The sequence below is a fragment of the Bactrocera tryoni genome, chromosome 1, assembly GCF_016617805.1.
Source record: "Bactrocera tryoni isolate S06 chromosome 1, CSIRO_BtryS06_freeze2, whole genome shotgun sequence".
Classification (NCBI taxonomy): domain Eukaryota; kingdom Metazoa; phylum Arthropoda; class Insecta; order Diptera; family Tephritidae; genus Bactrocera; species Bactrocera tryoni.
This window is the reverse complement of record NC_052499.1, coordinates 905,057-925,531: the sequence shown is the minus strand read 5'-3', so window position 1 is coordinate 925,531 and position 20,475 is coordinate 905,057. Positions and strand designations below refer to the sequence as shown.

The 20,475-nt window shown below is 35.5% G+C and overlaps 1 protein-coding gene across 2 annotated transcripts in view; it reads right to left on the bottom strand.

Moving 5' to 3' along the window:
* LOC120782795 (A disintegrin and metalloproteinase with thrombospondin motifs 9) overlaps positions 1 to 18,901 on the bottom strand; it is a 70,213-nt gene extending 51,312 nt beyond the window's left edge. Inside the window, exons 1-2 of one of the 2 annotated variants that reach the window (XM_040115270.1) lie at positions 18,184 to 18,351; positions 3,366 to 3,419 (exon numbers count right to left, since the gene is read on the bottom strand). In XM_040115270.1, coding sequence (XP_039971204.1) covers positions 3,366 to 3,419; positions 18,184 to 18,281 — 152 coding nt within the window. In that variant the 5' untranslated portion in view covers positions 18,282 to 18,351. Of the gene's footprint in view, positions 1 to 3,365; positions 3,420 to 18,183 lie in introns of both variants that reach the window. The other variant, XM_040115269.1, reaches the window with a different exon arrangement.
* Positions 18,902 to 20,475: the final 1,574 nt, after the last annotated feature.

The window sequence follows — 20,475 nt, the reverse complement described above, 5'->3', positions numbered from 1 at the left end:
AATCTGCATAGAAGCATAGTCGAATGTACAAATATTTATATAAAAAAAGTGTCGGACCTTTTACTGTAGCATATTCCAGCTATTACTATTGCTGGCTCCTTCATAATATTGTTGCAATGGCTTTTTATATTAGAACAAGACGTGTAAGCGCCTCACATTGACTAGGCATTCGGAGATGAAACTAATTGTTATGTGCATAACCCCATTTGTATTCACTTTTATGTACTTCATGTTAGGAATATGGACAACACGAGCCTATTACCGAGTAATGGTGGACTAATTACGCCGACGTGCCGCAAATGTAGTTAATGAAGCGAATTTGTATTTTGTGCACAATTTGCCTCTAATGCGTGAAACCGCTAAAAAAGTAATTACTTTCATTGGTGGCTACGGCTTGTCAGACCGAATAAAATTGAGCGCTTTAAAATAAAGTCATCTGAGTATACTTATATGTACATAAATATGCCGATTCCAATTTGTAATGTAATAATTTGCTATTGTTGTTGTATGTGCTAATTAAACCAACTATATTCTTGATTAGTTAAGCTGTTTGTTTGCTTCAATTACTCTTGTTTGCTTAGTTTTTTTGAGAGAACATGTTAACGAATAGCTTCGAGACCCTCAAAATTAAGAATTGATGTGACACCATGTGCTGTCCCCCTATTTTACCATAAGCCTATACACACGCAGCAAAGCGTTTCTTTTATGTTTGCATCCATCACTTATTAAAATGTTTTTCTTGTGATTTCTCAATTGTTTTCTTTTTTTGCAGCTTCCTCATCGTTCCCGCAAGCGTTTTTAACTGCCTCCCTGATCGCTGATCGCCTGCACTATATCACTCATATTCGTATGTTTGTAGCAATGTGTATGTGTAGATGGCACTCGGTCAATCAGCAAGCCAGTGAAGCGCTCAGCCATGCGTTTTCAATTTCGTAGATCACAGCCATGTTTTCAGCCACATAATCCACTGTCATTGTAAGTGGCCCTATGGCTAATTATGCGAGGGTCTTTTTTTACTTTGAAACTCAGATCTGTTTTTTGTTATTTTTCTTACATATTTTTCTGTTTGTAACCTTGTAAATTAGTTGCAGAAGAAACGCAGCAGCTGCCGGAAACGATCAACCGCTTTGCCCAACGGCGTTTGTAAGTACAATTCATCCAGCCCAACGTCAAAACGCATCACATCAACATAAATTACCAGACATCACATCACAGCGGTCCGGACCGCATGGCGTCGTAACAGATCAGAACGTTGTAGTTTGCAGGCATACACTTACAGATATATAAGCTCTGTTGGTTTGTTTTCAGTCCTTACTTTTTTCGTTCTCTTTGACATATTTTTTGAACTTTTTATGTTTTATTGACCAAACTGGCCACTGATCCTCTTTTTCGTTGTTTTTATTTCCACTTCTAATTTTTATTTTTATTTTTTTCTTTATTTATTTTAGCCTCAGCACCTCTTGGCTCGTTCATTTACTGTATTTACATTTGACATGAAGCATCGAGCTTTTACATTCGCTGTTTACACACTGCTGCCCTATAAATCGAAATATGTTCGCTTATTTCCAGTTAAATAATTTTAATTTTTAAAATTAAATTCATTATATTTATGCCCAGATGTTTCTCTTCTTCCGCAGTAAGTGTGCCAATGTTTATTTTGAGCTTACTTCAGGTTTTTCTATGCAGTTTTCTTGACTTTGACAGTCGGTCCACACAAGTCATTTGCTTTTCATACTCCTCAGATTGGGAAATGTGGTGACTAAATACTTCCCTCGCCAGAGCACCTTAGATCAATGGATCTATGCATTTATTTTAAATAACTTTGACGAATGAACGAAATCCCTGCGCATAGAAGGGGCCTTATATGTATATACATTTCACATTTTCGTAAAATGCGGAGAAGTGACAAAATCGACTTTTTCTCTAAGATGTGACATGGTGATATGATGTGATAATTTATATGTACTTGTCTACATACTATAGTGCATTCTTGAGATGTTAATAAATAGTGTCAAAACCTACTCAATTTCTATTAGTTTATCCTCTGAACACCTAAGGAAGTGTATGAGTGCGTAATTTTACCCACGCCTTGAAGAGACATGATGTGAAGTCATGTGATAACATGAATGCGATGTTGCAAAGTCGCTCACATAGTTGCAAGATATCATTATGGGCACTCATTTAATGTGGCACTTACATATATAAAAAATTGGCAAAGTGGCAATATGGCAACTTGGGTTAAAGAAGCGCTCGCTGTCAATTTTGCAATGATGAAGTTGTTTTTTCATTTATTCGTAATCGGTTTTTCTACAAATATTTAATCAGTTCATTTTCAAATAATACAATATACATTTTCCATTATGCAGCGAGAAGCCAAACGCTGACTGCCATGGACTTTGTCTAGTTGTAACTTTGTCGCAAAATATATTGTACGCTTGCGATATTGCCATTTTGCGCAGTTTGCTATAAATGCCACAAGTTTGCGACAATAAATGAGTGCCAGTAATATTTTATTATAATTAAAAGCATATATAAATTGAAGATCCCAAACATTTCTTTATGGAAATATGATATAGAGATAATAAATAATTGAAACAAGAAATACAGATGTAAGTCAGCTATTGCGCCGCGCCATTTGCGAAACGTGCACATTTCATCGAAGAATTTGCAACCATTTCTCGAATTCCCACGATTTGACCAATATATGTACTTAATGCCTTCGTTTCGTTCAAATTTTTATTGAAACCACTGTTATTTATAAAATCACTTGTTTATTTTATTACCATTATTTCATCTTTGTTGCTATTGCTGGTTTTCGCTTACGCCGCGAGGCCTTACTCAACAGCAACAGAAATAGGTAAATCTTAAGTACACACGCTGACATGAAGTGCTGAGCGGTGTTGATCGCAATTTAAGTTGTCGTAGACGTGTGGTTTCGATGAGTGACCAGTAATCGAAGAAACAAAGGTTCGCCATATTCTTGCATAAATTATTGGCATTTGTTACGAAGAAGGAGGAGTCGTGCAAACAAACTCCTAACAGGAGAATCTTCACCTTATATACGTAGGTCGCATATGCGTCTATTAAAACTTTATGTGGTGTTAAATAGTCAACGAAAAGAAAGGTTATGCAATAAATCGGTGCTATGTACATGGGAAAAGAAGCAATTAAGCAAATTCAGAAAAAGGTGAAGGTGGAGTAGATGGATGGAGCTTTTCTTGCAACGTCATTGTCGCTGATTCTGTAGAGAAAACTGGTTTTACAGCTATTTTGAATTTGACCCAATTTCTGTCACACGAGCTGAAGTATATTTTTTCAAATTTCTTGACAAGCAATTAAGGAATGCGTTGAGCTACAGTACTTACAGTGTGTACGAAAATGTGGGTACAATGAACGTGTAACGAGATGTAAGCACAAACCTGCAAGAAAAGAGGAGATATGAGTAATATAATATGTAGATACATAAAGATAAAATAAAAACAAAGATAACATAAACTAAATATTCGCTCACTCCAAAATAATGCTTGACCTTGCTTTTTGCATAGTTCATTTCCATACAACTTAGAATTATACAAATATTTGTAGATCGAAAAGTCATATATACTCGGACTCGTACGATTTTGGCGTGTGTAAGCATTTGTTTATATAAATTACTTGAATTCCACTGATTTGTTTATAAATTAAACTAATCATGCAATAATTTGGAATTCCTCTAGAAATGTTTGTTTTGTTTTGGCTGTTCTGTTCTTTTTTCACTTTTTCGACACACTTTCATTTTGGACTTTATTCAACCATAAATTAACCGTTAAGTATCTGCCTAGTACTATACTTTTCAGCGGCCGCCCTCTTAGTTTGCCTGGCAACTTGTGTGTACCTCATTTTCCACTCTTTCCACTTATACACCTGAATGTATGTGCTATTGAGGTATTCTTTTATTCACCACACCACTTGCCGAAATATTTTAAATCGCAAAGTATTGAGTGACTCATGCACTCTCGCATACCAGCGACTTAATTTATAGCTTAAATATAAATTAGCGATATGTAAATAAATAATAAAGATCATAATTAGATCCAACTGAAATGAAACGTTGCAAATTTATCTTTTTAATCGATTGAGTTGAACAATTGAGGCAAGTTTTGTAGTTCATGTTCAAACATTTTAACTAACTAAAAACGTTTACGAATTATCAAAAATTATTAAAAATCACATTGAATTCCGCACCTTCAAATATGCTCTCTGAGACAGATGATTAAGTGAATGAGAGATGGATCTATTGTTCTACAAGTATGAGGAACAACAAGACAACAAAGACGCTTTCTTACAAGTACCAAGTGAGGAGAATCTTGCCTTTAAAAAGAAAGGCAACTGTTTAAAATATGAAATATTGTGTATTTTACTGGCCATCGCTAGGCACCTTCTAAATTGTAATAATACTTAAAGATTGTAGGGTGATATCTTCAAGATTAGTTGCTAAACAACAATAATTTATGAGCGAAATGTTGTTAATGTAACGTCAAGACTAAGTTCAATACAGGGTTACTAGTAAAATTTTAATATGATTATACATGCGTGCGTAGTTGGCAATGCATTTCGCACTTGTCAATGTGAAATCTTAAGACTGGTAATGACCCACATTTATTAACATCTAATGCCCAAAGATTTATTGCGAATATTTAAGTGCAGACGAATGAAAAATACGAATACAACAATAACCATAAACCATGCAACAATTATACCAATAACTACACATTGTTGCGGGTCAGTATAACAAGGGGCGGCGAGTGTCTGCTCTTATGTAGGCAGCAAAGGAAAGAAACAAAAACAGCAACTGATACCCACACACGCGAACGATTTACTATATTGAACTGGTATTTATTTGTAATTACACACTATGATAAACATCTATTAGCGCTAAGGCGAGAGAGGGTAAGGTGAGAAGCTGGACAAGTGTGTGGCCACTTGAAAGAGCTGGTTAATAATTGTCAATAATTTACAAGCAAAACGAAAAATGCAAATAATTTTTAAATTTAGATTATTTAATTGGACGCGAAAAAGTATATTAGTGTGGATAATACGCGTAGGAAACCCAAACAAAATAAAAAATATTTATTAAATGGTAACACATGCTCAAACATACTTTGTAGGTAGATTTTAAATATGCCTTTTGAAGTAATCCAACTGATTTAATGGATTATACAATCACAAGGGATTTGACTGAGAATAACTAGTAAAGTAAAACCGTTAAGCCGAGTAAGCTTACAATGTAATATATACTTTAACAACTTAAAACGATGCGGCAACTTTAGGTACATCATGCTACCCTGGCAATAATCGAAGAGGCAGTTCTTCTATTACTACACAAAGTTCACAGGACTTGGGAAACCTACTTTATCATACAGTTTTACAATTTCGATTTGCTTATAGTAACTTAAAATATTCATCTCGGCTTAACTAAGCAACAGTGCATCGATGAGCTTACTTCAATTTGTAGTGATGATGTATGTAGTACGGTGAATTCGACCGAGACCATAGAACAGTTCAAGTCAAATTTGTTGTTCCGGAAACTATTGGTGCCGTGTTAAATATTTAAAAATTCGCTAGCGGCGCTTTGAAATACTTTTATGACAATTTTTTATGAATCGTGGATTTACGCGTATGAACTTGAAAATAAACTGCAGTCGCTTGCGTCGGTGTTTACAGATGAGCCGAGTCCAAATCGCTTCCAAGCGTGGTTTTTTGAAAAATATATTATAACAACAACAATTTGCAAATTGTCTTTAAATAAATCGGCAAAACTAACAGCTGAAAACAGATCAGTCTTCACCACGACAATAAAGGCTCTCATACATCGAGTGAAACAACTGCATTTATGAGCACAAAAAACATCGATTTAATGAGTCATTTACCGTACAGTCCTGAATTGGCACCAAATAACTTCTTTTTAAAGGGTCTCCGACGTTGCCTTCTGTGTTCTACAAACTCTGTGGCATGTGTTCAGGTTATAAAAATGGTTAGCAAAAAATAGTGCATGGATGAGTGATAGAGAAATCAACTTGAGTATCGAGTATTCTGCCAGACTTATAGACATGCCTTTGGCGCGATTATTACGTTTGTTTGTTTTGTTTCCGACAGCGTGCAAATCTTCTTTTTAATTGCAATTGGCTGCGGTTCGAAAGTGAAAAGCAGCGCAAATGTTTATGCCAAAGATAAGTTGTTCATATACAATGTTTATGCTATGGAAGCCGCTCGCAACTCAAGGCGCAGTGAGCGCACAGTTGCGGTGGATGCCACTTCAAAGGTAAATACCAAAAGCAAGGCAAAATAAATAAACATTAACTATTCCCGCATCTGTAAGTGCCTATATAGGGTATGTATATACATATATATAGAGTTTTTCATATAATATTTTGTATATTTATATGCATGTTTGTGTGTTTTAGAGATATGTGCTTCTATACTGTTCTTAGACATATATATAAAGCTAAATTATTTTTTGCACTAAACAATTCACTTAAGAACACATACCTCTATAGAACACCTTAAAGGCTGCAAATATTACTAAACATTATTATTAAGAAGAAGAAATACTACAATCGTATGTACTTTAAATGAACAAATTTTTCAGAATATAAGCTATGAAACGATATAGCAGTACCAACTAATGCTATTTTTTATACTTAAACCAAATTTTTAAGAGCACTTGCTTGGAACTAAATTTGAATATTGAACAAGTTTTATATTAAACAATTAATTATTGCTCTCTAGGAAAAAGGCTTGCGAAAGACAGCACCGAGGCAGTTAAATCCATATAATTCTAATAGAAGAATGCCACTTTCATAGTTAATCGAATATATCACATATCTTTATTGTTTACCTTTTTGTACCTTTTTCAATTCAAATCGAAATCGAATTGCCGTGGGTGATGAAGGCATAAAATAAGTTCTTTTTTAAATAAACAAAATTAACTCATTACTATGAAGATCAATAGGCGCGTGGAAATTTATTGGAGGCGTCAGCCATCACTCAAAGTGCCAGTCTATAGAATATTCTCTGATATTTCGCAAACGAAAAAACAAAAATTTACTTTTTTGACAATAGTTTTAACAGAAAAATTGTACAGATGTGGTATTTTTTAGAAAATGTGCGTGCGTTCGCTTGACTTGGGGTGAAGGACCGCTAATGTAAGAAATATGCACACCGTAATAAAGTAAAAATTTTGGGATTAAATAGGGTGATCCTGTGTAGGTTCAGGAAAATGGAAATACTATTTTGACAAGAAACTGTGGTGATGTGTTATTTAAAGCTTTTTTTCCAGAAGTTTTTTACAAATATTTTTTTTTTCAATTCCTCAAGTTTATTTTGATAGCAAAATTACTTTTTTCTTTTTCCGTTAATTCATTTATAATTATAATGACTTTGAAATGAAGTAAAGAACGCATATATCATTGAATTTGACTTATAGTTACGCTAACTATGTTTGCAGCCTGGCATACAGTTCTATTGCTCTTGAAAATGTAAACTTTCATCGCCTACGGGCATACGGGTGGTATGAGTAACCTTAATTTTAGCTAAATCTGGCAAGTGATAAAAGTGAAAGATATCTGCATAAACAATACAAATATTATACTTATTTTGTATTTTCATATTTTATATTAACTATTTAATCGATAAATCATTTATATATTGCTCATTAAACACATTCACAGAAATTGTCCCTTGGTGTCCTACTGCATAAGTCATTAGTTCTCGCTGATGATTAAGCTCTTACTCACACTTTAATGACCTTAACATTTGCTTATGTTTTTTAATTATATTGCTTTATATAGCCATTGGATTCCCTGAATTAATTAAAAAAATAAATCCAATGAATAAAAATGACATTTATTGTAAATTAAATGTTTTCCTTGAAATCAAACGTATTTGTCATCAACATTTTTGTCACTTTCGTAATCAGTAAACCATTTTCATCACAATGACGTATGTGGTAAGCAATTGCGTTTCAAAATTTTATTAGCTAAATGATTGCAAAAATCACAGCGTCAAAAATGCTAAATTATTTGTCACTTGAAACCGCATAGAAATTATTTCATTAGAATAATTAAACCGACGAGCAGCTTATCGCGTATTATTAGTGGAAAAAATCCTTAAAATTTTATGTTTTTGAATTTGAAAGTAAATACATTCGCCATAATTCGAACTCTTGAATTGGCGAAAGAAGTCAAATTTCATAAAAATTTCTTTAAATGAATCAATCATTTAAACTTTGTAAACAGCTGTCCACTTAGAAGTCGCCGCCCGTATTTATCGCTTCAAATAAGATTTGCTCAGCCGGATTTATAGCATGATGATATTGTAGAACCAAATATTGCAGACCCAACGAACCTGACTTAGAGCGCCATGAAAAACGAAGACGATTCTGAATAAGAAATTATTCCAGTTAGGAAGTTCATAAAAATAAAAAATGGTGCAATGTCAACCAACGTATATAAATAACAACTGGCAAGTCCTACGGGAGGAAGAGTTTAGTTAGCATATATACAACGGCGTTAGACACTTCTTCTGAAGTTGGAATACCGAATTTGGATTCGAACATAAACTCCGCGCTAAAATTACTTATACGCCATGGGGAACCTTTCTGCAGTCACCAAATCGAAACATGTAACATCCATATAACTGTGCTTACTTACAGACAGAGAAGGTCGTATGCAAAGCATTTGTGATTTATGCGCACATATCAAAAGCCAAAAGCCCGAAAAGGTGGCAGCTTTGGTTTAAAAAACGTCTGCGATGAATATATTAAGCACAAAGCTCATAAATATGCATCAAATACTTTTTTGAATGTAAATGAGTGGCTGGTGAACATGCACATATTATGTACGTATTTATAAATGCTGCTGGCTAAAAGAGACATATCTTATCGCTTATGAATACTTAAGTATTGAAAAACGTAAGGGGAGATACAACAACAATTCGTATATACGTAAATATATGGATAAGTGTGCTAAGCGTGGCACTTGTCGTACGAAAAAACTCAAAACTCAGGAGCGAAATTCGTAAAAAACTGATTTCTTTTGTCTTACAAAAAGTGTGACCGTTCGCTGTAGTTTATTGTTGTTGCTGGTTGAGAGCAAACTCGTTCTGGCAGCAAATCATTCACGCCTTATGATTACTTGCTGGTTTACTCTTTAACGCCAAACTATTTTTCGTTTTTGATTGCTGTTACTTTACATTTTTTAATATGCTTTCCATATTTTATATTTTGCTTGCCTATCTGTGTCGTTCCTTGGCCTTTGAAAGCCAACACGCTGCCAGCATCTACGGCACATCTTCAAAGAATCGTGCACGAACTGCTGATAACCGATTTCAATACAAACTTAAACTCAAAAAAAAAAAACAAAAACACAACAAAGAAATTAAGAAGAAACAAATGAAATAAAAAGTAAAATCAACAACAAAATCACAATAAAACCTGTGGCCGACAAAGTATTAAATTACAACAACACTCATAATAAGATACTTAAACCTTTTGTTAATGAATTGCACGCTAATTTATTGAGTGTCATTCATGTTGTTCGGCTGCTGCGAGCGTGTCTGCTGATCTTCACAGTGCCACTCCTCTTTGCTTTTCGTGTTGTTTGCCTCCAACAACTGGATTCACGCTACTAACATTACTATGTTACTGCCTAATTATCACTGTTATTATTATTTAATACACACACATTATGTCATTAACAATGTTATGTTAAGTTGTTACTGCGTGTGTATGTATGAGTCCATTGTTGCTGGTTGTTCGATTATTGTAATGTCGCTTAAAAGCGCGTTTGCTAATTTCTTACAAACAACTTATTAAAAAAAATTTAAAACATTTTTCTAATAAAGAATGTATGGCAATGAATTTGACGGCCAGTGTAGCGTATGCAACGAAAACTAAACAAAATTAGTCTATCGATAAGGTACAGTGTAGCTTTGCGGCAAAATCAGCTGATAAAAGATATAGACTATTTAGGAAACTGCAGAGTCGGATATAATGACGCCCCAATAATTTTGTCAAAAAGTGAAGATTCCTTAACTTGGGTTCCCCCATAAAGCACCATAGGTGCTACTAGGTTGGCTCAGTAACACTATAGTCCGATAAAGAGGTGAAAATGCGAACCTTTGACGCACTCTAAATATGTGACTTCCGTTTTATAAAATTTAGGCAGTGAATAAGTACATGGCTTTCAAACCTTAGACACATGAAGCTCACAAGCCCAGCGTGTCTCCGTGATTGCTCCAGTCGAATTTTAGATTGGCCAATGTGTAACAAATTTCATCATTATCTTACCATACTTGGCATCTGGCACTTTTATGATATTTTAATTTAAATATCTACGCAAAATTCTTATGCAAATTCAATAAAAGTTTTAGTTTTACTTCCATTCTCACATTTTTTGAGATTTAGTTTATTTTTACAAGTTTTAAAGATCAAAGTCTCCGAAGTGTGTTGTAAGTATCTAAATATAGAAGATTCTAAAGTGATACTTCTGGGCGAGGCTCAGTGAATTTTTATTAAAATTCTTTTAAAATCATAATAACCGCAGGTGGTGATTTGTAAACTATTGTGCTTGAACCGGTTTTAAAAATTTTACAGCTGTGTAAACTAATATAATTTTGGGAAGGGTAAATTTTAGATAAATATTTTATATTTGCAATTGAAAGAAAGCCTGACTTGTCAGTTTGATCAGAACTATACCTTTCCAGTCTTAAGCTCTTCAAACTCGTCTTTCCTGACCTGTGCGATATTATAGCTATTGTGTTGAAATTTGAGCAGTTCGTATTGGTACGCTTTATTTGATGAAGACACAGGAGATGAGGACATCCAGGCAAAGTACTAACCCAAATTCACTACAATAAAGCTGATTCTTATAAATTTTCTGTAGATGTTTAAGCGAAATCCCGTGCATATTTTTAGTTTCTCATCCAGCCACAGAGGCGCTGTAGTAAAAGCCACGTATGATAACTTAGTGCTGTTACTTGGCCGCCTCCTTCTTCTATTTTTGCAGCAGCCTTATTTTCTTTCTTTTTTCAACCATAAATACACTTATTTTAAATCCACAGTAATAAGAATCAGGAAAATATTTGTGGGTGTTGAAAACCGCATACAAATTAATTAATTACTTTTTCACAGTGAAGCTTGCGTGCAGCATATACATAAATTTAAACAAACAGATTGCATAACCATAACTGCTTTGTGTTGTGTGTATTTTGTATATGCAAGCAATTTTTTCGATTTGCTCAACTGCCTTTAAAATTCGCGAAAAAGTGCTTTTGTACGATTTCTTTAAAATTCTCTGTTGTGTCTTGACACTTCTTTTCTTTTCTCGGCATTTGTTCTTTTGCAATAAATCTATTTAAATGAAAATTAATCTCTCGTTGATTTACTTAAGCCCAAATTATTTTTTTTTCACTTTCTTAAAAATGAGCCAAAGTAATCAATCTTATCCTTTGATAAAAAAAATGATGCCAATTTTTTTTTTAAATATTTCATTTTAAATTTGATTGCATTTTTTGTGGTCAAAACGTGTTTCTTGCAAAGAATTTATTTTCGAAAATTTGCAATTTTCACTTCATTACCACTCAAAATGATGGCTGGCAAATAAAAATTCCTACAACTGAAGTGGATTAGTCAATTAAATTTATGTGCTTGAACTGATATCCAAATCTGAAAGATTGCCTTTAGTCAGCTGTGAAGAAGTGGCGTTAGAATCCCCGTTGAGCCATAAAAAATGTTTTAAAATGTGCAAGAGATGAATCACTCTTTTAAAAAGTTCTGGTGTATCTCGAGGACCACTTGCAGAGACTTGTAGAAAGAGGTAATGTGAAAAATGTATACGCTTGACTAACCCACGAGGCTTTCTGTTTCTGAAGAAGAAAACTGGCACTGATTCTAACTGACACTAAGCTTTAGTTTAAGGTCTCTGGTCTGAACCCCAATAAAAAGCACACGATTTAATTTTGCCGCATTTCCATTAATCTCATCATAAGCGAAGTGTGTTTATGACCATTTTATGTATGAAATTTTGAAACTGGGCCGCCAAGCTCCTCCAAAAGTGCTTGTGTTTCAAGTAAACCATAAGTTGACAGATGTAAATTTGTACAAGTCTACATCTTTTTACGTACGTTTTGCATACCAGATGACAGCAGACGTCAGCGCCGAAGCCAAAGACGTAAGCAAAAGAGTACACACACGGCGGTATAACAACAATTCTGAAAACATTTTCAAAAAGCGAAAAAAAAAGAAATTAAACAAAGAAAATGCATGTAAAACACAAAAGGGCAACTAAACGAGAGTGAGGGTCATAATAAGTAAGCGACTGCTTGAATGGCTGACGGATTTGCTGGGTGTAACTGTGGTCACGCGGCTGTTTTTTATACTCTCGCAACAATGTTGCTAAGGAGAGTATTATAGTTTTGTTCACATAACGGTTGTTTGTAAGTCCTAAAACTAAAAGAGTCAGATATAGGGTTATATATACCAAAGTGATCAGGGTGACGAGTAGAGTCGAAATCCGGATGTCTGTCCGTCCGTCTGTCCGTCCGTCCGTGCAAGCTGTAACTTGAGTAAAAATTGAGATATCATGATGAATCTTGGTACACGTATTCCTTTGCTCCATAAGACGGTTAAGTTCGAAGATGGGCAAAATCGGCCAACTGCCACGCCCACAAAATGGCGGAAACCGAAAACCTATAAAGTGTCATAACTAAGCCATAAATAAAGATATTAAAGTGAAATTTGACACAAAGGATCGCATTAGGGAGGGGCATATTTGGACGTATTATTTTTGGAAAAGTGGGCGTGGCCCCGCCCCCTACTAAGTTTTTTGTACATATCTCGGAAACTACTATAGCCATGTCAACCAAACTCTACAGAGTCGTTTTCTTCAGGTATTTCCATATACAGTTCAAAAATGGAAGAAATCGGATAATAACCACGCCCACCTCCCATACAAAGGTTATGTTGAAAATCACTAAAAGTGCGTTAACCGACTAGCCAAAAACGTCAGAAGCACTAAATTTTACGGAAGAAATTGCAGAAGGAAGCTGCACCCAGGCTTTTTTTTTTAAATTGAAAATGGGCGTGGCCGCGCCCACTTATGGACCAAAAACCATATCTCAGGAACTACTAGACCGATTTCAATGAAATTCGGTATGTAATATTTTCTTAACACCCTGATGACATGTACGAAATATGGGTGAAATCGGTTAACAACCACGCCCTCTTCCAATACAACGCTATTTCGAATTCCATCTGATTCCTTTTCTGTATAATACGAGTATATACATTAGGAACCAATGATGATAGCGGAATAAAACTTTACAAAAATACGGTATTTGAAAAATATGTAAATGACGTATAATGAAATCTCGATTATCACTTTATTGTGCGAGAGTATAAAATGTTCGGTGACACCCGAACTTAGCCCTTCCTTACTTGTTTTTATTTCTGTTTTGTTCATTTTTTCTTTTTTGACAGAACTCTCAGACTGCCAGTAAGGCGCACTGAATTATTGTTAAACAACTGACGCAAAGGCTGTCAGCCAGAATTTTGACAGCTTATGCAAATATGAACATAACCCAACATTAATTTTGACAAGTTGCTGAGATAGTTTAAGGCCTTATAACCATTCACAAAGATCAATTTTTATAATTATGAGTTTTTACTATTGAAACATGTTGTAAGGGATATAAATACGAGTACTTGCTGAACAACTCTACAGTAATCAAAGAAGATCAGGTACACAGAGGTTGACATTATACGATCATATCGGTCCAAATTTAGTACATGTATGTATATGTTAGTATCTAGCTAAGAAAACGAGCTCTTCATTTGGCAAAATTAATATTTTGATCATGGCAATTAGAAAGCTTTTTCTTTTAATATTAGTATTTTCTCTATGACTCTTAAGTGCGCTTTATGCCTCAAACTCGAGTGTTGTTCTTCGATTATTATTACATTACTTATTTATTTATTGTTGGTTTTTAGCAAACAAGAACCAATCATTAAAGAAGGACTCAATCTATAAGTTCTCCAATTAGAAATGAAATATTCAAAATAATATTTCGATTCATTTACATTATCTTAAAATGGCAAATAGCACTTGTAAATAAATCTGAAAATAAACATAGACAGAATAACGCCCGAAAGTTGCAAAAAATATGAATAAAAACATAAATTTGGTACAGAGATAAGAGTGTATGGACTGTATGAGAGGACAAGTTGACATAAGTCTAAATTTGCTTGTTTACGCTATTAGATTAATTAAAGAGCTTCAAGTGGATTGCAGGTTGTCACACATGTACGCCAAAGGTTAGTTGAATACCCAAGAGATGTTTAATCATTAGCGGAATATATGGGCGATACGTATACGACAGGGTGTGCCGCCAGGCAGACGTGGCTGCGCAACAATGACCGACACCGTCGGCGACAGTAGAATTCGCGTTTGAAACGTGCTTAGCATAAGATAAATATTAATTCAGCATATACTTCTACATACATACTTACATGTACTTAGTGGTATGGCTGAGCTTGCTGGAAATCATAATAAATAAATTGAAAAATTATTCCTGCTTATTTAATGTATTCATTTTAACCATAAACGTTTGGTAATAAAATTAGCAAATTTTGTTGTCATCAGATTTAAATGTTTGGCAAAATGTTTTACGTTTTTTGTTACTTAGCGGGAAATAAAATAAGGGAGTGAATGTTTGCGCTTTTGAGTCGTTTAATAAAACTTCTTGTTCAAGAATGTTAGTTTTTTCGGGTATTTTAAAAAAAATTATTTAATTATTCAGCACACGTTCTAAGCAGATTTTTTGTACCACATAGTACTCGGCTCTGCTATAAAAGAGTTTATGATCGTTTTCAATCATCAATTTCCAGCTGAGCTAAAACAACAAACATTTACTTGAGTACTAACTATCAGCAGAAGAGTCCAAAGAAATAAAGTCAGCAACTCCTCAGCAACGCATTATGATCTATGAATTTGAAGACAAGCACACTTTTGGAAATATAATCAACAACAGCACTTCCTCATCGCTTTTTGTGCAAATAAAATATATAATATATATAATAAAATAAAATTTAAATTTGCTTTTAGCGAAGAATATTGAACAAGTATATGCGTTTCAAGAAACCAGATTCGGAAAAAGAGAACTTAGAATTGAAACAAAATGTTTGAATGCAGCTAAGTATTAAAAAATAAATAAATTATACATAATATAAAGTGCAAATAAAATCAATTTCAAACCAAAAAGAAAAACCACTAATGGCACAGTGGGGCTGCCCAGATAAATGCGGTGCAAATTGTTAATATCAAGTAAGCAAAATGTTTGAAGAACATGTGGAGAAAGAATCATGAACTATTCGGAAGTAAGGCAGTTAAAAGTGAAGTGAAGAAACAAAGTCAACAGAATACCTACTTTTAATCGGCATACGAAAAGAAATAATTGATGAGATAAGTATTATGCAATGAAAGCTGAGGCGTGGTCTTACAGCCACACAGTGTTTTAGATCGAAAAAGAGATATTTCAAACTTAGTCGTCAAGTTTCTCATAATTGCAGTTTCCATAAAATCTGACTGTAACCAAATTGAATAAACCCCATTCCAAAACGGTCGGACGAAATAACACAAAACATATCTCTTAATTACACTTATACGGAAACATAACCCCTAATTTGATATGAGAATTTATGTGTCTGTACTTATTTAGTTTTTTTTTTTGCGGAAATCTCGAAATAACAATTTCAAAGTGCACACATAAATTCTTCAAAGCAAGATTCATGAATGTTTTTATGGCGAAAAATCATTAGTGGCGACTTACATTAAATTAAGTGCCGAATAAAGTGATACAAACAGGCGCATGCGCAAAAAACTGTCGGCGACGTCGACACAGATGGCAACCACTTGGGCAACGCCAACGCTGATGAGCGATCGAATGTTGTCTTCCTAGTTAAGTCTAAATATGAATTAACGTCGATTAATCTCAACGATAGTGAGTGGATTAAGTCCACACCCACATGAAAGGCAACGGAGTAAAAATTATTAATAATTTATGTGACTTAATATTAGGAAATAATATAAAAACATCAAATTTATTTTCATATATTTTATAAAGCGATAAGTGTACTAAGAAGTTGCAACTTTGCAATTAAGAAGTGTGACTCTAGGATTTTTCTTCAAGTTGGCTTTAATAAAAGTTTTATAAAAATATTAGGTTTTTTAAGTGTTCAAAATTCTCATCGAAAATTCACCAATTTCAATATTTTTTACAATTACCAGCAGCACATGCAACAGCAGCAAACAGGTGTATGCAAAAACATTTAATGCCAACAACAACAACAACAACAGCAACGCTATAATCATACACAGCAAGTATGCATGCTATCGCGAATATTTCGCATAATGAAAACCTTTTGAATAAAGTAACAGTTAAGTCAACAACAACGAAAAAGTACAACAACAATAACAATGACAACCGACAAGTATGCAAAAATAATGCAAAATCAACACAAAAAATTAAAAGCAAAACAAAAACTTAGAAACACATTAAGGCATGCAAATAAACTGTATGTGTGTGAGTATGTGTGTATAAATATATATACATATATATATACCGGCAATAACATTTGCCAAACTATCTAACCTAACAAACAGGGAAAATAAAGCAACAGACAGCAATTGTAATGCTAATCGCTCCCTAAACGGCGGCGGCGGCGACAGCAGCAACCACAACAATTACAACAATTCAAAAGAGCAAATTTGCAAATTTGAGCCATGTGCACTTTTTGCTTTAACACTGTTTTTTTTCAAGTTTTTTTAAGGTTGAGGAATCGATACAAACAACAATTTTGGTGATTCGAAAAAATATAGCAAAACTTTATCAATTGGTTATATCGGAGTATGTATTGTATGTATTTTAGTCGCTATCAGAGGCTACCTTAATTCCTTAATTATTTATAATACACCTGCAAGCATGAGTTCGAGTCGATGTAGTATTGAGCTTGTGATGTGCAAATCATATCTTTATATACATACCTATATACATATGTACATACATAGGAGCTCTCAACGGGTTAGGGGTATCAATGTCCTCACACTTGGGGTCAATTCGTCACGCCATACACGCGAGCTACACTGCCGCACTCGGCTTTATATGTTCCTACTCGTACATATGTACACATGCACAGACATTCCTCTATTCAAACATGAAACGCTCTATAATTCATTTATTTCGCGCGCACTGAAGCATTTTCAGATTTATGGGTATTTCGATATAGCAGCGTGCATAAAATGAAAATAAAAGCGGAAAGCAGTGGGAAAAAAACAAAACATTTCAGAACAAACAAATTAAATAAGGAAGTGTACATAGAGCGCAACCGATGCTTTTCAAACCCAACGCACATCATAACAATTTGTATGATCTTGAAATAAATTATGTTTTTGAGTGTTTTGAAGCCGTTGAGCTTGCTTATTTGAAGATTGTTATTTTTGCTATTTGTCAACTTTGTATAAAGAGTAACCGTTCCTAATCACCTTTTCTTAGGGAGTGGAAACCCGAAAAACACCGTAAATAAATGCAGATGAACAACATATGGTTGTAATCCTAAAATGGATATATCTCCGATATCTCTGTAGCACCTTTCATGTGTAAATCGGAACCAACTGCTATAAAGTTGGTGGTGAGTGGTTTATGGGTATAAAAAGTGCAAAAACCAATCGAATCAAATTAAATGGATTTTAAGCAATGCGTCGCATGTGTCCGAAGACGATAAAAACACCAATAAAAGCACAAAACCAATAACGATAACATGAGTAGATGGGCCAGAAGCATTGAAAATATGTACAGCCGGTATATCGGCGAATATACATATGTACATACATACATATATATACAGGGCATACACTTTTTAAAATGCAAGTTACACTGCACTACAACGAAGCATACTGAGAAATAATTTTTTATGGATTCGATGTGCCAGGTTAGATTAATCGAGAGCACCATCTCACGGTACTCGCTAATCGCTACAAATTATAAATTCAATTTAATTACTCGATTTTTTGGAAACTATTCAGATATTTAAATCACAGATAAAGAGATAAGGTTTTTAATAAAAAAAAAAACTTAAAAGGACTATCTTACCTGTTTCTCAACCAGTGGACGCGTGTAGATGAACTCCTTGCGCGGTGAATACAACTCAGGCGGATAGCCTTTAAAGGAATACCGCAACACACTTTCATCAGCGGACTCACCAGTGGTGAGCGTCTCTATGGTACAACCTCCCGTAGTGCCATAGTCTGTGAATGCAACAGATTGGTACAACGGTTCACCGATGCTGTACGCAGGACAGGTTGAAGTGGTTGACGAGCAAATGGATGCATTGGAGGCGCTGAGCTTCAAAGAGCTCGAATTTTGCTGGGCGCTGTAGCGCTGTTGCAGTTTTTGTTGTTGCTGTTGCTGTTGTTGATTTTGTTGACGCTGCTGTCGCAACAGCTTTAATGTTGCGTGCGAATTACACCGGTGGCTGCGATTCAACTGATGCACATGACTATCATAGGAGGCAAACGAAGTAGTGTAGTCGAGTTTCGAACGAGTCACTTCGGCACTGCCATTCAATACCTCTGCATCGGCGCTATCCAAGTCATAGTCAGCATAGTCAGTGTGATAGTCATCGTAAATGCCGCTCTCAACTGTTTCGCACATGCATTGCGCGTCGTTATTGTTGTACGTTGCATTATTGCAGGCGTTGGCAGTTCCAACGCTTTCGGCAGTATTCACTTTCCCATCACCGGTGTCTGTATCAGCTGTTGCAGCTGCGAGCAAACGCTCACACTCTGCAGCAACTGCTGCGATAGCAGCGACATCGCCATCAGCGTCATACCAATCACTGGCGCTTTGCTTGTACGGCACATCTCCAGTCGCCATGCAGGCTGGCAACGCCTCCTCGGTGACACTCTGAGCCGGGTGAACGGGCGCTGGTGGGGTCTCTGCTGCAGCAGCGGTGCTACGTTCGGGCGTTGTTGTTATTGCGGTCGCGCCACTCCCATTATTATTAATTTCACTATCGTTATTATTATTATTGTTGTTGTTGGCAGTCATCATGCCCATTTTCGGCGAACACTCAATTGACTCAACTATAGCGGCTTGCGAATTTTAGCTTCCTACATACAGTAAATAAATGCTTTTAATTAAATTTATTTAAATTTCATTTTATTTCTCTTTAGCAAAACTCCAAGCTTTGCGCTACATGCGAAATTCGCAGGAAAGGTAATGCAAAAAATCGCTTAAATTTAAAACACTGTGAATATTCAAAAAAAAAAAAACAAAGCGCTTGAATAGCATAGACGGTTAATTGAATTCGGGTGGTGGCGCGCGGCGTTACGGCGCTTTGGTTGCGGCGCGCGGGGCGCAAGTTGGTTCGCTCGTTTCGCCGCTTTGCGTTTATTTGCCTTCCCAAATGTCACGTTTCAGCGAAATTATAGCTTTAGTTGTTGTACGTTACAGCTTTATATTCGATTTCGCTGTTAGCTAACTTTTCAGCGTGCCGCCTGCCGCTTGCCGCTTGGCTCTTTGCGAATTTTCGTTTTTGGTTTATCTGCCGTTCTACTCATTGCCGCGTTTGCTGTGCCAGCAGATTTTTTACCTAACCTTTTTGCAGTGACCACACACACACAACGCGTGCACGAAGTGAGATCGTATAGGAACTCACGCCACCGAAACAGTTTGTATTCACCATAAATGCTACCTCAAGACAAGGCGCAGCCCCTCTTAGCACCGTTATCACGCGTGTGACGGGGTTCCTTAAAGCCCCTACAATTGCATATTTGCACATGTGGTTGTAGATCGGCTTGATTGAGTGATTGTTTGCTACCACTTTGTGAGTGTTTCGCTAACTGTTGCGAGTCATTGCCGTGTGACTGCGGGTTAAATTGGCAAACACACAACCGGCAATATCGGTGGCGATAAGCGAGTCACAGCAGCGGTTGCTGTTTGCCAAACCTAATATTTGTATGCTTTTAATGTTTTTGCACGCGTTTGACTTGATTACAGATACCGGCTCGTCCGTAGTTATCACACTATCGCTAGCTGCAGATCGCTTTTGGGATGACGCACGTAGTGTATTTGCATGCTAACACGTACGCGCGCTTGTGTGTGTGTGTGTGTGTGTGTGCGTTTTAGAATCTGCGCTCCTCAACGCTGGCCGTCATTATCATAGCTTACAGTTAGTTGGCGGGCTTTTCATTTTGTTTATTTATATTTCATCATCAGCTTTTCATATTTCTCAGCTGTTCGTTTGCCAGTCTGCTGCCCACACTTCGCTTAGTATTTTCATATTTTTGCTTTTTCTATTCACTTTTTATTCTTTTCAGTTTAGCTCATTGTAGTTAATGTTTGTTTAATACTTAAACGTTTCTGTTCTGCGACAATGACTTT